At 50.7% G+C, this 20,693-nt stretch overlaps 1 protein-coding gene across 1 annotated transcript; it reads left to right on the top strand.

The window, feature by feature from the left end:
• Positions 1-1,452: 1,452 nt before the first annotated feature.
• Positions 1,453-16,914, top strand: LOC128274023 (START domain-containing protein 10-like). Its single transcript, XM_053012106.1, has 5 exons — positions 1,453-1,585; positions 7,807-8,124; positions 15,849-15,987; positions 16,078-16,348; positions 16,420-16,914. The coding sequence occupies exons 2-5, from the start codon at positions 7,833-7,835 to the stop codon at positions 16,912-16,914; spliced, it is 1,197 nt and encodes a 398-aa protein (XP_052868066.1). The 5' UTR covers positions 1,453-1,585; positions 7,807-7,832.
• The last annotated feature ends 3,779 nt before the right edge of the window (positions 16,915-20,693 follow it).

The raw sequence follows: 20,693 nt of genomic DNA, 5'->3' as shown, positions 1-20,693 counted from the left end.
CAGACTCAGATCACTACTTAATTCGAAATTCGAAAATTATAATAAATGTATTATTAAAGGTTTTCAAAAGCCACACAAAAATGAGGTTCCAATGGTTCCACTTTTATGGTAATCCTCACTCCTAATGTCAAAAGTTAGCCTACTACATTGTGTAACGTATTTCGACATAAAAACTGTACGCACAAGACTACTAAGATCAGAACCCAAAACTCGAAAACGGACGAAAAAGTCATTTTTTGAATGTCAATCTGCGCAATGTCTGTCAATACTTGATATCTAGTATTGCCAACATAATTTTGGTCGAATTCCAACCAAACAAGTAATCTTGATCTGCTTTTTGCGGAGTAGTTCCGCCATCAAGGAAAAGCTCCACCTTGCGCGCCGGGGAGATCGCTTTCCGCCAGCTATACCTTCTAGCCGGCCGCAGTGAAAGTGCAGTGCAGTGCCGACATCCCGACGGCTCTCTCCGGTTACTCCCGGAGCATGCGCACCCGGACACCATCGTTGCCGTCGGCCGCTGTTGTTTATGAATGGCAAACACGCTCGCACACACGATAGGCCATCCTCTGCCGGGTTGACAGCTAGCCGCAAGCTGGTCACCCTGGCAGCCGAAGCCGAACTCGACGACGACGACGACGGCCGTATCAGTCGTCGGGCATCGACGGTGCTTTGCGTTTAGTATAAATTTTGGCCTTAACCGTGCTCGGTGCTGCAGCAAACGCGGAGTAAACCTTCGACCATCGGTGCGCTCGGGTCGACATCATCATCCGCAGCACACGACAGCCGTTGCCGTCGTCGGCCGTTCATTTTTTTCCCGTCGTCCGCGTCGTCGTCGCAACGTGTGTGTTTGTGTGTGTGCGTGAGTGTTGGTGTGGCTGCAGCCGCCAAGATAATGCTGCATTTTGACGCGTGATTTGCCGTCTTGGCGCCCGGTTCCGTCTTGGTGGTTGTACCGTGAAGCAGTGAATCGAATTAAAGTTGAAGCAAATTACTCGTCTAGATAGGCGTCTAGCGCCCCCTGGAATGTGCCGCGCCTAAGTCAATTTACTTCAACGAGCCACGAGTTCGCGTCAGATACTGCAACGATTCAAGCCTTTTTAACGGGAGTGCAGCTCGTGTGAAAATTGCCTAAATTCATACACGCAAAGCGGTGAATGTGCTGCTTCGCATCGAGCGAGGCCCATTCGTGGCTCACCGACTGACCAGTGTCCTGTGAACGCGAATATCACGCAGACGTCCGTTTTCCGGGCGGCGTCCGTTTACCGCAGTGACAATGGTGCAACGGCCCAATGAGCACCAAACTTAGAAAAGCACGGAGCAAAGTGGGTTCTGGCTCACGCTAAGCACGCATCCGTCGTCGCGCGTACCACGTGTGCACTCTGCTGGCAGGCTGCGTATGTATGCGTTTATTTTGGTGCAGACACAGGACACAGGCGGCTCGTGTATGTGTGAATGAGTACGAGGAGGAAGAAAGAGCAAGAGAGCGCGAGTGAGTGCGAGGAAGCAAAACAAAAGCCCGCAGAGCGTTGCCGTCAGCCATCGGCGGTGTAAGGACCCAGGGTACGCGACCAGGCCACGGAACAGAGTAAGTATTGGTGTTACAGCTCACCCTCTAGAACGAGGCCAGCTGGAGATGGAGCGAAAGAGAACGAGCGAGGCAGGGAGCGAGAGCGACAAATGGCATAGGTTCCGTTCTGCCCCTCCATTAAATGTTCTCACGTGGTCCACCTCCGGGACCGAGTCGGGACCACCTCCGTCCTACAACACTGTTGCGCTTAGCGGGCAAAAGTTCCTCCTTCATCGGCGCAAGGCTACACTTTTTACACCAAGGGTAGCCAAAAATTGGGGAGCGTTTTTATTCGCATTTTACTCTCCATAAATTGTGCTTGTGGTTTGGCCCACCGCAAGCTAATATTATGAGCCGGGAGTCGGGTTAGCCTGCCGGCGATCCTTGCATGGCTCTGCAAGCATCAAATAGCAAGTTATTCGCGCCGCATGGGACGGGTCCGCGACCGTGCACATCATGTGTTATCTGTTCCATCGGTCCGGGACGTCCGGGTTCCGTTGGCCCCTCGGCCCGGGAACATCAATCAGGGCACGATGATGTGTAGTGATGACGTATCAGGTTGCACTTTAAAGGCTTCCCGCCGCCGGCGGACCATGCTGCTCGGCACATGCCCGTAACTGGGCCAGCGACGCTTCGTTTAATCTCCTTAATAAGGATAACGAAGCGACGCGTATGTTGTTCCAGTGCGCGAGGTTCACATCGAGTGGCGAAACAACAAAGTACCAGGCGCCTCCATGTATCCGGCACGAGACGTACCAGGCGCCTCCACCGGGAGCGGTGCGATATGAGTTATCCGACCGGGGGCCCCGCCTCTTGATGGGACCATTAAGGGATAATATTTATTCACATGCCCCCGGACATCGTTACGTTTTGGGACTGGCGAACCTTCCCTATCAAACCGTTGTGATAATCATTGTGCGGGGAATCAAAAATAAAACAACCTTCCTCATTTGTGGGCTACAAAAAAAATCGATTCCATAAAATCCCGGTCGCTAGAACTGAAACCCTACCGAGCATCAGTGGTGATCCTACCACGGGAATGATCCGCACAATAAATTGCACAGAAACCAATAAAGATTTACAATAGGCCAGTTTGGGCGCCCACAATGGATTATCGGATTACTAGAGTGGCCCATCCTCAATTCCTGGAGACTAAACTTTGTCGCCCCCTTGTCCCCCGTACCTTGTCGAGTAAGGTGAATGGTAACAGGACACCGACCAAAAAAGTCCGACCCGTTGTTCGCCAGCGCTTTCCGCTGAAACGTTAATTAAATGCTTTTGAAGTAGCATTACGCAGAAAATAAGGCTCCGGTGAAAGGTAAATGTTGCCACGCGTTGTCAGAAACGGAACGGTAAATCATTCGACTGGCGATATCTCGAAACGGGTGTAATGTCGTTTTCCCAGGGTGCACAGCTAATTGGAAAAGTCGGTCACAGTCTTGCTGTATTATTTATTGCATGCGAGTCTCCGAAAGATAAATAAATCTCACTCGTAGCCTGACACAGCGAGCCTTGTCACGGCGACTCAAGACTGGGCAGGCAAGCAAACAGAAGTGAAACAAAAATGTCAAAGTACGTGGCGTAACGACGGCGTACAAGATTTGCCGTAGCCGCCCGAAGTTGGTCGTATGATTTATGGTCGTATTGTTCTGAGAGATGAACAACTTGAAGTTGGGCATAACATTAATGCTGCTGAGAAGACTACAAATAAACACCGGATTTGGCAAATTGTCGTCATTACGGTTCAACTGCATCATCTGAAATACTAATTAGCAGTACACGCCAACAGTCCCCCGGGGATGAAAGATAAACATTTGAAACACAACTGGAAGAGAAGAGATAATATTTATCTAATGATTGGACAGCACAGCGTCGTGCCATCGAATTCCGCCAGAGAAGCGAGTCTGATTCATCGTATTTCGTTACATCTTGCTATCGATCGATTTATTGACCGCGCTCAGTCAGCATTCGGGCGCTAAAATCAAATAGCACCGTTGGCACAGAAATCGTAGCCTTGATTGTGAGCGATAATCAAAGAAAATGGCAAGGTACGGTACACACAGTTCCACATTTATTGTTTCACACGCTTTAAAACAAACCTAACGAGCACAAAATATAGAGAAAATGTCCATCAAACGGAGTAACTCCTGCGCTCCCCCGATGATGCCGGAAATGTGTATCGATTTTCTTCTTATCGCCAACACCAAGCGGGATTGATAATCGGAACTTTCTACACGCAAATCTGCGACACACATATGGTCGCCAACGATGTCCACGGCGCACCGTTCGCTGGTGCTATCGTTAGCGGCCGACGGCAGGTTAGTTATCACACGGCCCTTGCCACGGACACTCGATACAAAACCGGCTAGTTTCACGGTAGGGACGTGCTGGCAGGAAACCCATAGCCGGCCGGTGGAAGGTAGTGTAACTGGAGCATGAATCATTTATCATGTGCGAAAAATGGGCCAAGAAACTCGTGCCACTAGAGTGCGCTGAAAGGTGTCCTTCCTTTAAGCAAACCCTTCAAGGTCCTCTGCATGCTTTCCGGATGTGTGGCGCAGGCTTAGAAAGGGCAACGCTTCCACCCACCGTTCGCAGCCCGGTTCATCAGCAAAGTTCATCAGGTGCTTCGTTCTGCTTCGTGAGCACATTTAGCTCGCTCGCCCCCAACCGGAGGTAGGCAAATTCAGTTTACACTTTGTCAGCTTGTTTCTCGCGCTTGTCAAGCCCTTCCGTCAAACCGGTGCCGGTGGACTATGGGAAACGATAAATTGCTTGCCATTCTGGCCACAACGAACAGGAAGTATAGAGGACGTTCGAAAGTGCAAAACCTATTACTCGAGCCAAACCAGACCAGACGAGCTCGTAGAGGAACCCGTAAGGAAGTTAAACAAATCCGATCCGAGCCCGTAATGCGATTGACAAGGGGACATCTGGCGTAGAACAGAGGCACACCACTACTCGGCGACTCGGTGGATTTAAAGTGAAACTTAAGAAGAAAACACAGCTGCCATAGTCCTCCCTGGATTTGTTGGGATGGCCCCGGGAAAACTGAATTTGCTGTCGCCTCCCGAAATGGGCGGAAAAGAACGAAAACATCGTAAACAGCCTCAACACGAGGGTCCACGCCGTAAGTGTAATTCAGTGTTCTCGCCGACGGTTCGCAACATGGCAACGGGCGTAAAAAAGTTCCGCGCAAGAAGCTCGTCCGCGCTCGGACCCACCGGCTCCTTGCGGAATGAATGACGCCCGGAGCTTCCCAAAACAAACGTTTCCCGGGGCAAACATTCAATTCAATTGCGAGTGGTTCGGGTGAGTGTTGCGAAATTGTTTCCGTCCAAACGACATCCAACACTCCTAGGTCTAGGAGCTGCCGCCCTCGTCCTGTGCGTGTGACTTGGCCGACTGGCGACTGTTTAGTGGAAATTTATTAGTCCATAGTTGACCTCAAATTGTGTGATGCATCGTAGCGCGGTAGCGCGCAGAACAGAGATCGGCGGACTGTAATTAAAATAATGCCAACTCCAGTGCTTCTTAAGCCAGATGGCCGCACACAGTCGTTTGTGGTTGATCGTAAAATAATGGGTAACAAACTTTAATATAATTGAATAAAATAACAAATAACAATACACTTGGCGGAGTCCATCATTATACTATTGAAGCCATTAAATAACGAGAACCAATTGTCTTCAATTATCGTGGTTTGGTGCATTATGAATTCTTGACAGTCGGCACAAACTGTCAACCAAAAATACTATTTGAGTGTCAAAGATCCGTTTTCTAGAGAGCCAATTCTTGGTTCTTGCCTCACGAGAAAGTTGTTGCATCACATTTTCGTGATCATTTCGTCAAAAACTCGACCCATTTCGCCTGACTTAGCGCCGTGTGACTTTTTGCTCAACTCAAGAGACCGCTCCGAAAGATTTTTCGAGTTATAAGCGACACAAACAGATACACAAAACAAATGCGCCACTTCCACCTAACTCTTATGGACAGCTTGATGGCCCCTCGTGCAACCTGTGCCCATTTTTTCGCCTAACTAAAAGCAACTCTCTGAATTCTATTAGCACACTCCAAATTGATGCTATCGGTTGATTGGATTGCTATCAACGGTCGAAGCACAACCTTTGCCCAGACTACGATGCTGGCAGTCCTGATTACAACCAATTGAACCCCATTCGCATCAGGCATCGAAGGCGAGCGAAAAAAAAAGGTCAACATAATCGGGCTCATTATCGATGTCGACACATCGTCAGCATTGTGGTGCCTCCTGCGCGTATCGAACACCATCCGGAGTTGATCTTTGGATTTACTCCCCGAACTCCGAACTCCGGTACAAGATACAACGACAAGAAGCACCCATTCGATGTTATGGGATCTGGGCGCACTGATACCCAGGACCCCTCAACAAGCCAGATGGTGCGCGCACGGCTTTTGACATATGAAGACACTCCGGACAGCACCATCGAAGGAGCCACTGGAGTTTTCTGTTTGCCATCTTTGACCGGCTTTTTTCCTCTTCAATGCGCCCAGGAGCACCTTCGCTACCGCCGAGGTCGAGCTTTTGTTACGGGGCCGTGACACACACACACACATACTACGCAAAGAGAGCCCGGTCCTTAGAGATCATGTCCTTTGGGTAGGTTTGTAAAAACTCCAGTACGGCGGCCGATCACACACAGCGGAGTGGAACCTTCAGGAAACCGGCTCCAGGTTGGTGATGGAGGTCCGGTAGCCACCTGCGACAGGAGGATGTGTCCACAGCCGCCGACAGGTGAGCTGCTCGGGGACCAGAAAAGGCCAGACTTCGGGCGGGTCTCCCGTTACCGTTCTGAAGGCAAAGGTCGGGCCTGTCACCGCCAGAGATGGAACCGCTCTGCCCGAAAGCTTTGGAGGACTTCTGAACTGTGTGTGTGTCAACCGTCAGAATATTAAAGTTGGCACACGTTGAGCCTGTGAAAATATGATTAGGCGATCCCCGCTTTAAGGGTGCAGGACCGCCGTACTGTGATTGATGGTGAACAGACCCGCGTCGGTTCCGTCGTTGAGGGAACGGATCGCACCCGTCCCCTGAAGGCAGGTCTCGGTTGTTGAAATTTGCATTCCACCCTCAACGGGTCCGCCGGTCCACTGTTGCGGGAAGAAGGAAAAAAACGCAACCTAACCGTTATCACGCCTCTCGCCGTAGGGCGGCCACCAGCGCACGGCCGGCAGTACTAAAGTGAACTTTACACAAACCGTGCACCGCGTCAGGTACCACCGGCTCACCGTAACATCATGTTACGCTAAACGGCGTGCTACCGTGCGCCGCACCAGCCTTACCAGGCTCCCGGTAGGTGCCCTGGCCCGGGATTTCATTACCGCGTGAGATGGCAGTAAAAAGGATTTACCATCGCACGTACGTACGTACGCGTAAATGGCACGACCTTCACGGTGGCCTGCAGGATAAAACGGGGGGGCCACCGAAGAAATGGCTATTCCCTTGGGTGGATCTGAGCACGACATGAAAACGCTCATACGTTGCCGCGGTCATCAAAGTTCCCACCGCCAGGGCCACCAGTTGCCAGGCTGGAGGATGTTTTAATAAATTGCCAGCCAGGATATTCTCGGTGCTCATCGCGGATGGCGTGAGCGTGTAGTAGGCCATAATAACTGGGCACTAGATGTTCCTCTTCCGAAGAGTAATTAAAGGTCGCGCTATTCGCGGAAATTAAAAACACTCGTCCGCCCGAAAGCCGGGACACTATCCGGTCGGCGTATCTTGATGCCGTTCCCATTGACGACGGAACGAAACGGCCGCGTTGGTGATGTCGAGGTGCTTTTCACGGCAATGAAGGTAATTACATTTCATCGACCGGTCCACCGGGGGCACGGCATCCAATTTTCCGGAACGGCGACTATTCGCAGATAATCAAGCGCGTCCTGGTTACTCTGGCCCACGCTAAACCTTGGCATTCGGAAGAGGGTTGTAAAAATAAGACAGTGGGCGAAAGCGTGGGTCGCTTGTTCAGGAATCGCAGGTCAAGGGTGAGGAGGTCCGATAGCGCCAAAAATAGCACATCACCGACACCCACTCCCGAGAGAGATGCGTCAATCATCGGCGCCCCGAAGGCGTATCAAAACGGGCTGTATCTGTCGGTCGGTGCGTGTTGGCGTTTCGCACTTGCACCACGCGTCGAATTAATATCTTAACTCGACTAACCAATGCCAATGGTCCTTGCCGGTCTTTGCGTTCGCAGGAAGCCCACCACACCCACGGCAGCGAATGGCACGAATAGCGGACGACAGTGACTTCGAAGCGCTGAAACGACTGGTCGACAACCACGACGGCTGGACGCTCGAGCTGTCCAAGTCCGACACGCAGGTCTACACGCGCCCCGTCGCCGGCTGCAACTTCAACATGGTGAAGATCCACACCGAGTTCAGCGACGTCACGGCCGACGTCGTGTTCGACGTGCTGCACGACCCGGACTACCGGAAGGTGTGGGACTCGCACATGCTGGCCAGCGAGGAGATCGGCATCCTGAACGTCAACAATGACGTCGGCTACTACGCAAGTAAGTATGGTGCGCCAGTTAAACTGCCCGATTGATGGCCAACAGGCCGCCCGCCCATCGATGGCCAATAAACGAAAACGCTTCTCGTGCGCCATCTTTTTCACGCCCCATCCGAGGTTTACGGCAAATCAAAAGGTCATCCCCCCGACCCCGGGGGTGGCTGTGGAACCGCAAATTGTGGCGCCGAATTCTGGCGGCGCGCCACATCCGGCCCCAAATGTGATTACCACCGGCGCGGCGCGACGTTGTAAAGCACACCTTACGTTGCCTTTCGCTGCTTAACAGGCACCGCACGAACGCACGCACGCACTTGCGTACTTTATTTATTCATACTCCCATTTTAGGCCATTTTTGGCCGCAGCATCGTGCGGTGCGTACGCGCGCATCTCGAGGTTAGGGCAGCATCTCTTTTCACTCTCGGTAGTGTATTAATTTTTCAAAACGATCCCCGGCCCCAAACGCACCCGTATGCTTCACGGAGTCAGACGGTGTACGCGGAGCGGCCGTGTTAGTCTCAGATTTACGGACAATTACCTCGGGGGCCCGAGGCCCGACTTCCGGCGTCCATTATAACGCGCCAAGGAGGTGTTCACATTTTGGCACTAATGTGCAAAAGGTTATGCTAATAGTGGCCTGTGGCTATTAGCCACCGGATGCTCCCACGGGCTGGGTGCAACAGGGTGCTTACAGGGAGGATCAAGATCGTTGACAGGATCTTTGAAGAACGAAGCACGAATTATTGTTTGTGTTGGGGCGGTTCAATAAGTTTTGCGGTTCGATAAGAACTACACAGCTTTATGGTTTGAAATACACTTTATTATTCGGAATAGTCTCCCTGAATACACTTCTTCCAATGAGATTCCAAGTTATGAATTTCCTCCCTGAAGTGAGAACGTTTACACAAATGAATTTAGGTCTGGAAATAGGAATTAGTCTAGAAACCAGATGGAAGTCGCTAGGGTCCAAATCTGGCCAATACACTGGATGCTCCAACAATTGATTTTTTCCATTGTCAAAATGTTCTTGTGTCACGGTGCATTGTCCTGATGATAAAGGACGATTTTCCAATACGATATCCTGTATTTTGTACGATTTCAGGTGTTGTTGGCGTTTATGGACGTCCTTGTATCGTGTTTCAGGCGTACGACCACGTTTAAATTCAGCAACCCCTCTTTTTTACTGTACTAATTGAAGGCGAAGAGTCCTTATATACTTTCAACATGCGTTCATAGTTTTCCTATGCTTCCAAACCTTCCAAAAATAAAAATTCAATCATAGCATAATACTTGATTTTTTCCATTGTAAAAAATACACTAACTGGCTTGTAAACAAAAAATGAATGAATAAGATTGAAATGAAACTTCACATACGTTCATATGAAGAGTGTACCAACATAATAATACAAATTTAGCCTAATAACAGTGCCCTCGGTTATTAAAAAGCAAAACTTATTGATCAACCCAGTATTAATAAAAATTTGACTATTAAAAGAAAAAAAAAGTAAACCACCTTCTGTGGAATTCCATTCAAACACTTTAAGTTCAAACGTTTTACTGTCCGGCAGTGATGGGCGGGCATTATGGGGCAAAGTAATCCGCTTGAATCACAATTAACAACTTTCCAACAAAGTGATTCCCGAGAAGACAGTATCCGTATGCGAGAAGCGGAACCCCAGGCGCACCTGTAACCGAAGCACGATCGACCGCTTGTCCGCGACCCAGACTTCTCGGAAGGCAAGCTCAAGCGCCTTTTTCGGTTCGGAAGCTGAAGAATTCAACATAACCTGGTGCGGACCGCGGGAAAGGTATCGTGGTATAAAGCGGGTTCTAACGGGGGGTTTGGGTTTTGGTGAAACTTTTCCGAAACAGGTGCCCCAAACTACAGACTGGCGATGTGCCCAGATTGGGGAGAATTTTTTCCCAAAACCGTTTAGAGTCGAATGTAACAACGACAAAGACATTCTCTTGGCATGAAAACCGTATGCAAACGGTGGCATATTCGTTGGCATCGTGGTGCGTGTGCGTTGTTATCCCATGCGTTACGGTACATCCATAATTTCAATAACAAATAACCGCGGCCAAGTTCTCCAACTCCATCCATCTTACGCATCGGAAAAGTTGAACCGCTCCCATTAGCATATTTACCGTACTTGGCAAAACATCTTCGTCCGGATTCGGCGTACAATGGGCCGCTATGCTGGCCCACCGCGAACGCTTCTTTTATTCATGCTCCACAGATGATGATCACCGCTAGTCAGGATCGTCCATATCGCGGGCCAGGGCCAGGTTGTGCCAGGCTATTGTAAATGGGCCATCGCGGGCGCGGCTTCGATGGGTTTCGGCTGGGATGTAAATTTGTTTAAATTATCCCGGTCCGTTCTGTTTCGGTTTTCGCGAACCTAACGAACACACCATGCCTATCAAGTGTCCCCCCGACACCACGCACGGACGGCGCACGGCGTTAATCAAACCGCCTATCAGCGCAATGGTAGCCATTTGCACAACCGAACCGAACCCGGCCGCGGTCCCGAGAATTGGTAAGTCTTTGGATTTTGAAAGCGGACCGAGTCCCAGAAGGGCTCAAAGTAATGCCGAAAACCGGAGCGCATCTAATGAGGACAAACACTGTCGTGCGGTGCTTTTCGTGCCATTTGTCTCGGCATAACAAGCAGCAGTCCCCTGACCGGAGCCGGTTTGGGAACCGTTCCCTAACGACCCGGTTGGTTTGGCGAGCGGTAGACAAACACATCGTTGAGATCCTTCGCACAAGAATCGCACAGCGATTTTCCCAAGAATTAATGGTGTGCAAAATGTGGCTCTTTGACCAGCACTGGGCACGCAACATACGCAGCATACAATCCGAGGTTTTTGGGAGCACTGTGTAACTTACTATCTAGTATCTAACTCACAACAAATCACTCACACGACAGAACTATGATAAAACTAGATAAGCACAAAGCGGTTGGAAGATTGAAACGCAGTTCTGGAGTGAGTCCGTGCCATGTCCAACTGGATAACAGCTAACGAAAGAATGTCTACGAAGCTGCTTCCGATTGCACCGAATGGAGTACCTTTAACAGGTGTGGACCTGTTGAAAAGCGACTAATAAAATTACAACTCAATAATCAATCCCATGGACGTTGCTGCCACATTGTTAACACCCGCGTTCGGATTGGCCATTCGAACCGTGTGTACCATGGTGAAAAACGTCCATCAGCTGGCGATCCACAAATGTCGAATATGGACCACAACATGGCGGCCAACGAAAGACTCGTTTTACTAATTGAAACCCTCGGTCGTGACAGCCCAGAGGGTGGCGGGTTTGCCGAAGGCCACAAGGCGGCTCACACCCTCCGGAGGGAACCCAACGGAGCGAACTAGCGAAGCGGGTTGTGTTCTGCGAACGACCAACGAGCAGCGAGCGTAACACGACACGGTACCCGGGACGGTGGATAAGCGACTTTTATGGCACCCCCTTTATTTATCCCACCCAGCAACAAAGCAACGGAAACAAAATTCCGCAACAAATTGCACGAAGGAGCAACATAAAAAAGCGCTGGTGGAGCTCCACTTTTTGTTCCATTTTTCCAATAAAAATAAATTCAAATCGACCTGTTGCACGGTACGGGGCATCGCACCGCGCACCACTGGATAGATTGGTCCATCCTAGTAGCCTGCGGCGAGGAGCTAGCTAGATCGAGTAACCATCCATTTTGAATAAATTATTCCATCGACCACGGCCGGCAGCAATGTGGTCCCCAGTGCAAAGAACACGGCCGTACCTGTCATATTTGAGACGTTTCGCTGGAAGGCGGCCATTTTGTGAGACAGAACGTGAACGCGAATTTTGGTGGACGCGGCCCAAACGAAGCCCAATCCCAAGTGTAATGGTGTTGATAGGTTTTGAGAATTGTTTGAAATTCGCCCATAAGCCATTTATTTTTATTTTTCAGGAAATGATGCTTCCCAGACCATGGGCTTGGGCCAGTCATTTCCGCTTGACAAACAGGTGGACGTCGGTGCCATCATACACTCGATTATCGGTCCACAGGCATGTCGCGTCAGGTGCGGTTTTGGATGAGGTTTATGACGCGCGCCTCTTTATTGCACCTCAAAATGGGCTTTTCTTGTTTGTGGCTCATGCGGCGTTTGAGTGGACCGACCAACGTTAAATGCTGGCTGCGATCAATTGATGGCCAATACGCGCTTTATCAACCGCTACCAATTGTGGGCCGCTAATTGACTTTTTTTGCTGTCGTCACATTTGCGTAACGTAGGGCAAACTCGCTGAACGGCCAAAAACCACACTCACCCAGAGGCTATTGAATTGTGCACGGGCACGGAGGATTTAAAGTTAATTCCTTTCCATCAAATGGCGACCTGCTGCCGAGCGGTCGGCACTAGAGCGACAGCAAACGGTTTCGAAGGAAGTTTCTTCCGGAGTCCAGCGATAAATTCCAGCAGCATTCTGGGCTTGCTGGGTTTTCCGTTTTCCATCGGCTTATTTTCCCACACACACACAAGCACCCATCGCCCTAAGGCAGTAGGCTGTGAGTAAACCGATTAATGGGACGGAATGTTTTCGGGGCCCCGTTCAAATCAAATAACTTCAGCTCCAATCCCTCTCGGATACGCTCTCTCGGTGCCCGAAAACCGGACGGAACAGGGACACCGGTGTGAACCGCAAATTGAGTTTGCTACCCACTCGCGGACCGGTCGCTGCCCAAGGGCAGGACAGGGATTCGAGCGATATTACGCCCGAAACTCCAGCAGCCATGGGTTGGCTACCCAGCTGGGGCGAGTGGCTTCAGTGTTTCTTTACCGACCCGGTCCCGGTGTGTAAGAATTCGTAACACGGCAAGTTTTCAGTGTCCTTCCGTTGGCAAGGGGACAGAAAACCGTCCCCGTGGCCGATCCCTATATGTCTTTGGCAATCCGAGAGCTGCTAATTGGTCCAGTCCAGTCGGGTATGCCTTCCGGTTGGAGTTGGAGGCGTTCTTTCTTGAATGAAAATAACAGGAAGCCGCACAGAATTATTGACCAATTTCAACAAACTAACTGGCGATCTGCCATCACAATTTGACAGATGAAACACGTCTCCACCACAGACTTCTGCCCGGTGGAGGTTCGGACTCACCGAACGCACACAAACCGAGACACGATGCACCCTGGGAGGGTGATGTAAAACGACTCAATTTCCGCTCAATTACTGCCGGAAGCAGGCACGAGAATCGATTCGTTTGCCTCGGGAAAGGAACGTTAATGCTATTTCTGCAACATCACCCGGACGAATCCGAATCCGACATCCGGAGGAAATTAATTTTGCTTCAATGTTTCTCCGAATCGGGATTACGTATCGTAAATGAGCCGCTCAGGTTCGGCTTTGGCATTCGCTGGTACATTAAAAACATTAGCCGGATGGAAGAGAACCACGAAAAGAAAGTTCTGTAATAAAAGATTGGCCACCCCCGGGGAAAATAATGTATATTCGTGCGGTCGGTGAAGACAGATCGGTTGCTTACTGCATGAGAGTGGCCATAAAGTATCGCCCAGGAGCTCTGCAGAAATGTCATTTATCAGTCTCGTCAAAAAAGATGACGAACGACCGCGAACGAGATTAAAAGTCCATGATTTAATAAAACGGCGACTGCAAGAGGATGCGCAAACGAAACGTTGACAACGACAAAACAAGTTTCGTTGAGTGGAGTCGAGTTCTGCCTGCGACCGGCAGAAACTTCCCGTCGGTGCCAAAGTTCGGTGCAGGAAGAAAGTGTATTTTAAACAAGATATCTGCGGTATCCTTTTTGGCACCTTTTTTATCGCGATGCCCCACACTTGCCGCCTGTCCAAAAGGATATTAGATCCGATCCGTTTCGGCGCCCAGAATAATCGTTCCTTCGGCGAAGGAATTATCGTTTCGTTTTCGTGTTCGTTCGTGCTTCCATCGCCTTCAGTGGACCGTTTGCTTATTTATTGAGCCGCATAAATGGTTAAGAAGATAATTTGGGATGAACAATGCTTCGATGATTCTGAGCATTAACAAGCCCTTTCATAAACTACAATCTGGCCAGCGCCCGGCTCTGCTTGATGCCCATCAAGCATAATCAATAATCGGCGTGGTTCTTATTCGCTCGTCCGTTAGCGGAAATCTTTTTGAAAAGAGAAAAACAACAATTCCCTCGGCAGCAGGAAGATTTATTGAGCTTGTTGATTAACTAGCACCTACTTCTAATCCTTACGAATTCATCATACCGCTCATCGTGGTCCTGCCGCTGCCAGAGCCCAACCGGCAGCCAACCGGCTTGGGTGGAGCCAAGCCAAGACCTCACCTCGACTGGGCGGCGGATTCCCTGCGGGATGCTCCGACGTCGTCATCCTCGTGCCGGTCGCTCAAGTGGTACGGCCGTGTGCGCACCATAATTTCGTCATAAAAGCGAAAAACTTTTACGATAAAACTTTTACTTTTATCATTTACATCGGGGAACACATCTCGGCCGCTGTAATGCGGCAGCAATTGAAATGAAAGTATGCCCTCCCAAAGCAAACGGCCCGGCCCACAGCCCAGGATCTCCAGCGGGATTTTCGTTACCTTTGACCAATGCACTACGTCGTCGTATGAAACATCGTTTGCTTAATGGCAGAGCTTTTTATTCGAGCTCCATTTTCTAGCCACACACCGCCGCAAATGGAGTAAAGTATTTGAAAGTATTTGCCTCGAGGCTCAAATACCAACCTGGGCTCGTGGCTCTGCCGCAGAGGGAAGCATTTTACAAGTTTATTAAAGCACCACCACGTTAATACAGAGCGTTGCTTGTTCAACGGCATCAACGGGCCTTAATGGTGCGTTCTGCACAGCAAACACTTGCCAAAGGGGCCGACAGTAAAACCACAAAGGCAAACACAGCCGATCACTGTGCACGCTTCGCTCGTTGGCCAGGTTCAAACTTTTGTATTTGTTTCCCGTTGATTGATTTAATCGAATGTTTGATGGCAAAAATCAATATGCTGTTCATCAGTTAAAGCACCCGCAAGTCCCAAGGTACAAAGAACAACATCCAAATCATACGGTTTATTGTTGCAAACGTGTTCAATCGAACGGAGAACAAACAGGATAACGATTCAGACCTAAAACGCCTACATTTTGAACACATGAGGCTGAAGCGGGGCAAAGTGTGGCTTTTTAAACTGTTCTAAACTAATTTTGCCGTCAGCTCGCGTTTGAGTCATTTAATTAGCCTAAACTCCGCAACTTCAGCATCGGAAGGAAAACGCCCTTCGGACGTGCCTCGTTCGAGTTTCCTTCGCGAAGCAATTTCCACGAAAGGCACTGAGAGAGGGCAATGAGAGAGGCACCGCGGCGTATGCATATGCAATTTATGTCCGGTTCAGCGTTGGTTACATCTTTTGCAATGCGCCGCACACAATGCACCACAAAAAATACGCTCCAATTTTATGAATATTGAACAATGGCGTTGAAAAGCTTCGCTGCTGCCGCTGGCTGTTGGTTGTTGGTCGGTTTCCACGCGGTTCGAATTCGGAAAATGTGTTTTTCATGGAAATTGTTGAAGGCTTCGCGTATTTTTCCATTCTTTTGGGTACCATTTTTCTAGTAACAGCAATCCAATCATCTCGCGAATGCATCGCGCACGTGTCCCAACGTTTTCCATCAATATTAGATTTTTCGTTTATTTAATAAATCCCGCCCGTTTTCTTTGTCGATTGCAGTGTCATGCCCTCCGCCGCTCAAGCCGCGCGACTTTGTGCTGCAGCGGTCCTGGCTCGATACCGGCCCGCAGGGTGAACAGATGCTCCTTTCCCGCTCGGTTCCGCACAAGGACTATCCGCCCAAGAAGGGATACGTACGGTAAGCGAGAGGAGGATGGAATCAATCACTTTACAGTGTTGCTTAAAACGGTTTGTTCTATTCCCTGTTGGCTTCGGTTCCACAATCTAGCGCAATGTCGTACATCACGGGCTTTGTGTTGCGCACGAAGGAGAACTCTAAGACTGGCAGCACCCTGAAGTACGTGGCGCACTGCGACCCGCAGGGAACGCTGCCACCGTGGCTCGTGAATAAGGTGACCCACACGCTGGGGCCCCGCATGGTGAAGGACCTCAAGAAGGCGGCCCTCGGGTACACGGGCTGGAAGCAGAGCCAGCCGCACCTCCGGAAACCGTGGCGCTACCCGGAGGAAATCCGCTGCCCCCGGATATCCATCGATGACGTGAGTGACCTTAACGTAGCCAGGACTCTCCGCTGGCCAGCAGTAATCAAAGTGAATAAATTCCATTGCAGTGCCTCGAAAAGGTTCCGGAACCGTCGGCGATTGCATTGGCGTCCGGTCACTCGACCCCTTCGCACCAGCCGCAGCCGCAGCAGCAAATCCCCAATCAACAACAGTCCCAGCCACAGACGCCAACGCAACGGAAGCTGCCCCAGCAACTGAAGGCCCAGACCAACGGCCGGGTGCTGCCGATACTGCACAAAAAAGCGCAATCAACGCCCGCGTCACCGGTGGTCGAGGATGCAAAGTTCCTGAAGCGCGACGAGCTGCTGAAGCTCCGGCTGGCCGAACAGCTGGGCAAGGAGGAGAAGAAAAAACCGAAGCCCGACGGCAGCATGGAGCCCGTCAAAAGCAGCAAGGAGCTGGAGAAGGAGGCCAAGGCGGCGGCCAAGGAAAGCAAAAAGGCTACCAAAGCGGCCGCCAAGGAAGCGGAGGCGCTGGCCAAGAAGGACCGCAAAGAGAAGGGGCTCACCAAGCGGCGATCGTTGTTGAATCTGAAGTTTTAAGGACGACTGACTCGACGACGACGACGACGAGTGCTTCCGCTGCGAAACGCACACACGCTACCACCGTGGGTTAGTTTCTCACGGCGAGATGGCGCCACTGTGCGGGCCAGCGAAACAATGGAAACGGCGCACCGTCACACGAAACAATACAATAAACGGCAAAAAAGGATACGAAACATTTCAATTTTAAACTACCACGATGCCAGCGGGTTTTTACCACGGAACGAACGAAACGGAACGTCCGATGTGCGCGCCAATCCGTAGATAGTCGAACAATGTTAGTGTTAATAGTTTGTGTAGTTATCGAGGTGTTGGCAGCAACAAAAAACCAAGGAGCCCAAGAGCTTACTTCCGCGCGTGGCTCTAGTAAGTTCGGGCTGAGAACTGACGACACGCCGCACTTCCCGCGGAAGACTGTTTAGGTGGATCCATCTAGACCTTAGACTTTACAGACAAGTTCTTAGAACTTCTGTACTGTAAGCTGAAACATCAGGACGTTCGCACCTTGCACCTTGTATCGTTCGTTTCGTCTTCAGCCCTGTGCCGTTCGAGCAGCCTACTACTCCTCTAGCCACTCTTGTAAATGTGCTCCCAACAACGTCCCTCTGTACATGTTGTTTCGAAAAGTAGACGAAAACAAGCGAAGCCATCGGAAACAAAGTGATAACAAATTTAGAAGCCTCCGAACGAATCGGGCGGTTCCGGGACTGACAGCCCCGTACCGAAGGCGTTATTGTAAACTATCCCGTCTCTCTCTCTCGTTCTCTCTTTGTCATTGTTGCTCTACCGCGATCATCGAGTGAGAAACCGGACAGCCGGAACCCAACAGGAGCGTCCGTCTGTTCTGGGTGGGCGAAGACAATGTGGTGGGGACAAAACGAAAACCAAACGAAGATTTTTCTCCTACAAAACCCAATACGCAGTACGTACCGAAACGAAGAGAAAGTAGTATTTAGCATGTAAGGACGATAAGTAGGAAACCTTCGCCACCCGTTTTTCCCCAGGGCCTTTGCTCCACTTTTTTCTCAACTAATACACACAACCGTTTTCTCGGATAACAATTTCAGTGCGAACTCAACGAAAAGCTATAGAAACCCTGATCCGATGAGCACGAAGACGAAGAAGAGCAAACGCATCGCTGGATGCGAGGCGGGTGTCAATAGTTAGGAGCTAACAAAAATCGGGCGAATCAGCATCAGAGTCCTACCTAGAATTAACTTTCGAGTTGTGAACCGAACGAACGAATCCTGTGGGCTTTGGGGCGCGAGAGAGTTGGCCGTTTTTATGCTGCGCGAAACCCGGTGAAAAGCCCGGCGAGTGCATGTCTTATGAAAAATCGTAAATTGTCAATCACAGGCCTGTTCAATTATGCACAAAGCAGGCGGCGGATGTTGTTGCTGTTTGTCGTTACGTGTGTGTGTGTCCAGCATAAGGACAATAGTTTGGCAGCCGCCTCTCTTGCTCTCGCGCTCGCTCGATCGTTCTCTCTCGCTCTCTTTCTCTCTCACTTGCCGTGGGTTGGGTTGATTTCAATATCAGTGTAAATGTGTGTATGTGTATGTACGTGTTGTGACATGTTTCAATATTTGTGCTCCATTTTGCGTGCAAATTAACAAAACACACGCACGTTAGGGCCCCGCGTCTGTGAATTAGCACAATGTGTTGTTGAGCATTGCGAAGGGCAATTAATCGGGGCGGGCTAGTTGGAGGTGGGCAGCAGGTAGTCTGGTGGTGGTGGCGGTGGCTGAGCCTGAAGTCATGTTAAGTGCTGTGAACCTTTCTTGCAGGGAACCCACTATCGAAACGAAACCAACACAAATCACTGTACTGTATAGTTAGTTGCGTTGGAGTTGTAGGTTGTTGAAATAAAACAAACCCCTAAAAGTATAATCTCACAGATTTCGGTGTTTTGCTAGATTTTTTGACAGAGAAAAATGATAAGCATTCGGCAAGGTAACAGAGCAGTAGGATGCTCGATGATGCAACGTATTGATTGGTCGAAAGACACTCAAAGTAGGTGATGGCGATGCCCGGCGAATAAATCAAGCCCACTCCGGCAGCCTCTTATTTCACTCGAGTGACAAGCGGATTAGCATCGGACGTACGATAAGAGTGGACAACGTTCTGCCCGCTCCATTATTCCGGCGGGCTTATCAACCGAAATGTATCAATAGCCGTCTGAAGTGCCTACCCTAGTGCGCCCTTTCCATTGCCATGCGGAGGTGGAAATTTATGGCCACAGACACCACCACAAGGCTCGCTTATCGCCAAGCTTAACACGAGGTGTAAAATTGATCGAAATGTTTTAAATTACGCGTTCGAACAATTTCACAAAAACTTTCGTGTTCGATGTTATTTTTGGAAGAAAACGGGAGAAAACTACACAAACCGCACGAAATAATGATCACCCCAAAAACGGATTTCGAGGCATCGGGAAACGAAAGTGCAACGAAACGAAATAAATCCGACTTTATGCTCTAGCATAATATTGTTGCAGCACTTAAATATTCCTACCACCATGCGGACTGGAGCCGACGACGTCCACTAGTCCATATGGTGTCCATCCGTGGCCTTCCGCAGGCAAGCGGAAGCCCAGGCTGGGCCGACCCGGAAAGGGGGCCAGCAATAAAAGCGGCAACCCCACAAGTTTACCCAACCACCACTCCCGGCGGCGGGAACGGATGTGTCCGCGCGGTCCGCCCGGGAGCATCGTCAAAATGGTGTCATCGTCGCCCATCGTTGCCATGCCGAGCCGGGAACCATTTTCGCGGCTCCGTTTTCGCCTGCGCACGGCGCGGCCCGAGTGGCGCGAAAACTGTGCTGGCAAAACAGTGAAGAAGCCAAAACTATTCACCAGCAGCGTACCAGGCACGCAAACACACACGCAAACAGATTGACGCGCGGATGTGGCCGCGTTCCCGCAAGGAACGCGACACGCGAACGCCACAGTGTACCGCGGGCAAGCAACAGGTCCGGATCATCCGGGTGCGATCTGATCCCGCGAGATCCCGCGAGCCCACCCGACTCCGAGACACGGCGGAGACAAACACGGCGTGCGCGCAAGATATGGATTAATGGTGGCTCATATTTCAGTGGTTTATCATCGGACGGGTGACAAAGTCCGGGCACTCGGTCCGGAGGCCCACTCGCTCCGACTCGGATCAGATGACGCGCCGTGGCAGCCGTGAGACGTGGTGCTGACATTGAAGGTGGTGGTGGTGGTGTTAATGAGCTTCGCTGACAACCGCAGCGCCGTGGATTGACCAAACTCATTTTCGTCTGACTAAAGAGTGACAGTGTTCGGGGGGCAAACTGTTTGGTGATTTAAACGAAGGTACACTCGACCCGACGATGGCACTAAATGGGGCCGCCATGTCGGTCGGTTGATCGGCACGGCCTAGCGATCCACAGTGCACCGTGAGCCTCGGACCTCGGACGGCAGAACGAGCGAATGTCCTGGGCGGTTGAAAGTTTCGGGCAAGTGACCGGTGGCGATCGTACGCTGTCCAGCGAAGTGGAAGCGGTGATGGGTGACGCGTTCGACGAGCAGGACAACCCGTTCGTGGTGCCCCCGACGGTGGTGGAGCGCCGGCAGCATGGTCGCTGCTGGAAGCGGGTGCTCCACCTCGGGGACACGCTCATGTCGCTGTGCGTCATCAGCCCGCTGGTGGTGGCCCACTGGCGCGGTACCTGGGGCTACATGGACCTGCACGAGCGCCACTTCCCGGGCTGGCTGTGCTTCCTGCTCGGGGCCACGCTGCACACCATGTTCGCGCTAC

This window comes from Anopheles cruzii, chromosome 3 (assembly GCF_943734635.1).
Source record: "Anopheles cruzii chromosome 3, idAnoCruzAS_RS32_06, whole genome shotgun sequence".
NCBI classification, from domain to species: domain Eukaryota; kingdom Metazoa; phylum Arthropoda; class Insecta; order Diptera; family Culicidae; genus Anopheles; species Anopheles cruzii.
Note: the sequence above shows the minus strand (reverse complement) of the source record. Positions and strands in the feature narration are given on the sequence as shown.

Excerpts from the sequence above, each read along its gene's own strand:
- LOC128274023 (XM_053012106.1), top strand. The coding sequence starts at position 7,833 with ATGGCACGAATAGCGGACGACAGTGACTTCGAAGCGCTGAAACGACTG. Across the intron at positions 8,125-15,848 it reads TGACGTCGGCTACTACGCAA|TGTCATGCCCTCCGCCGCTC; the intron begins GTAAGTATGGTG and ends TGTCGATTGCAG. Across the intron at positions 15,988-16,077 it reads CCCAAGAAGGGATACGTACG|CGCAATGTCGTACATCACGG; the intron begins GTAAGCGAGAGG and ends TCCACAATCTAG.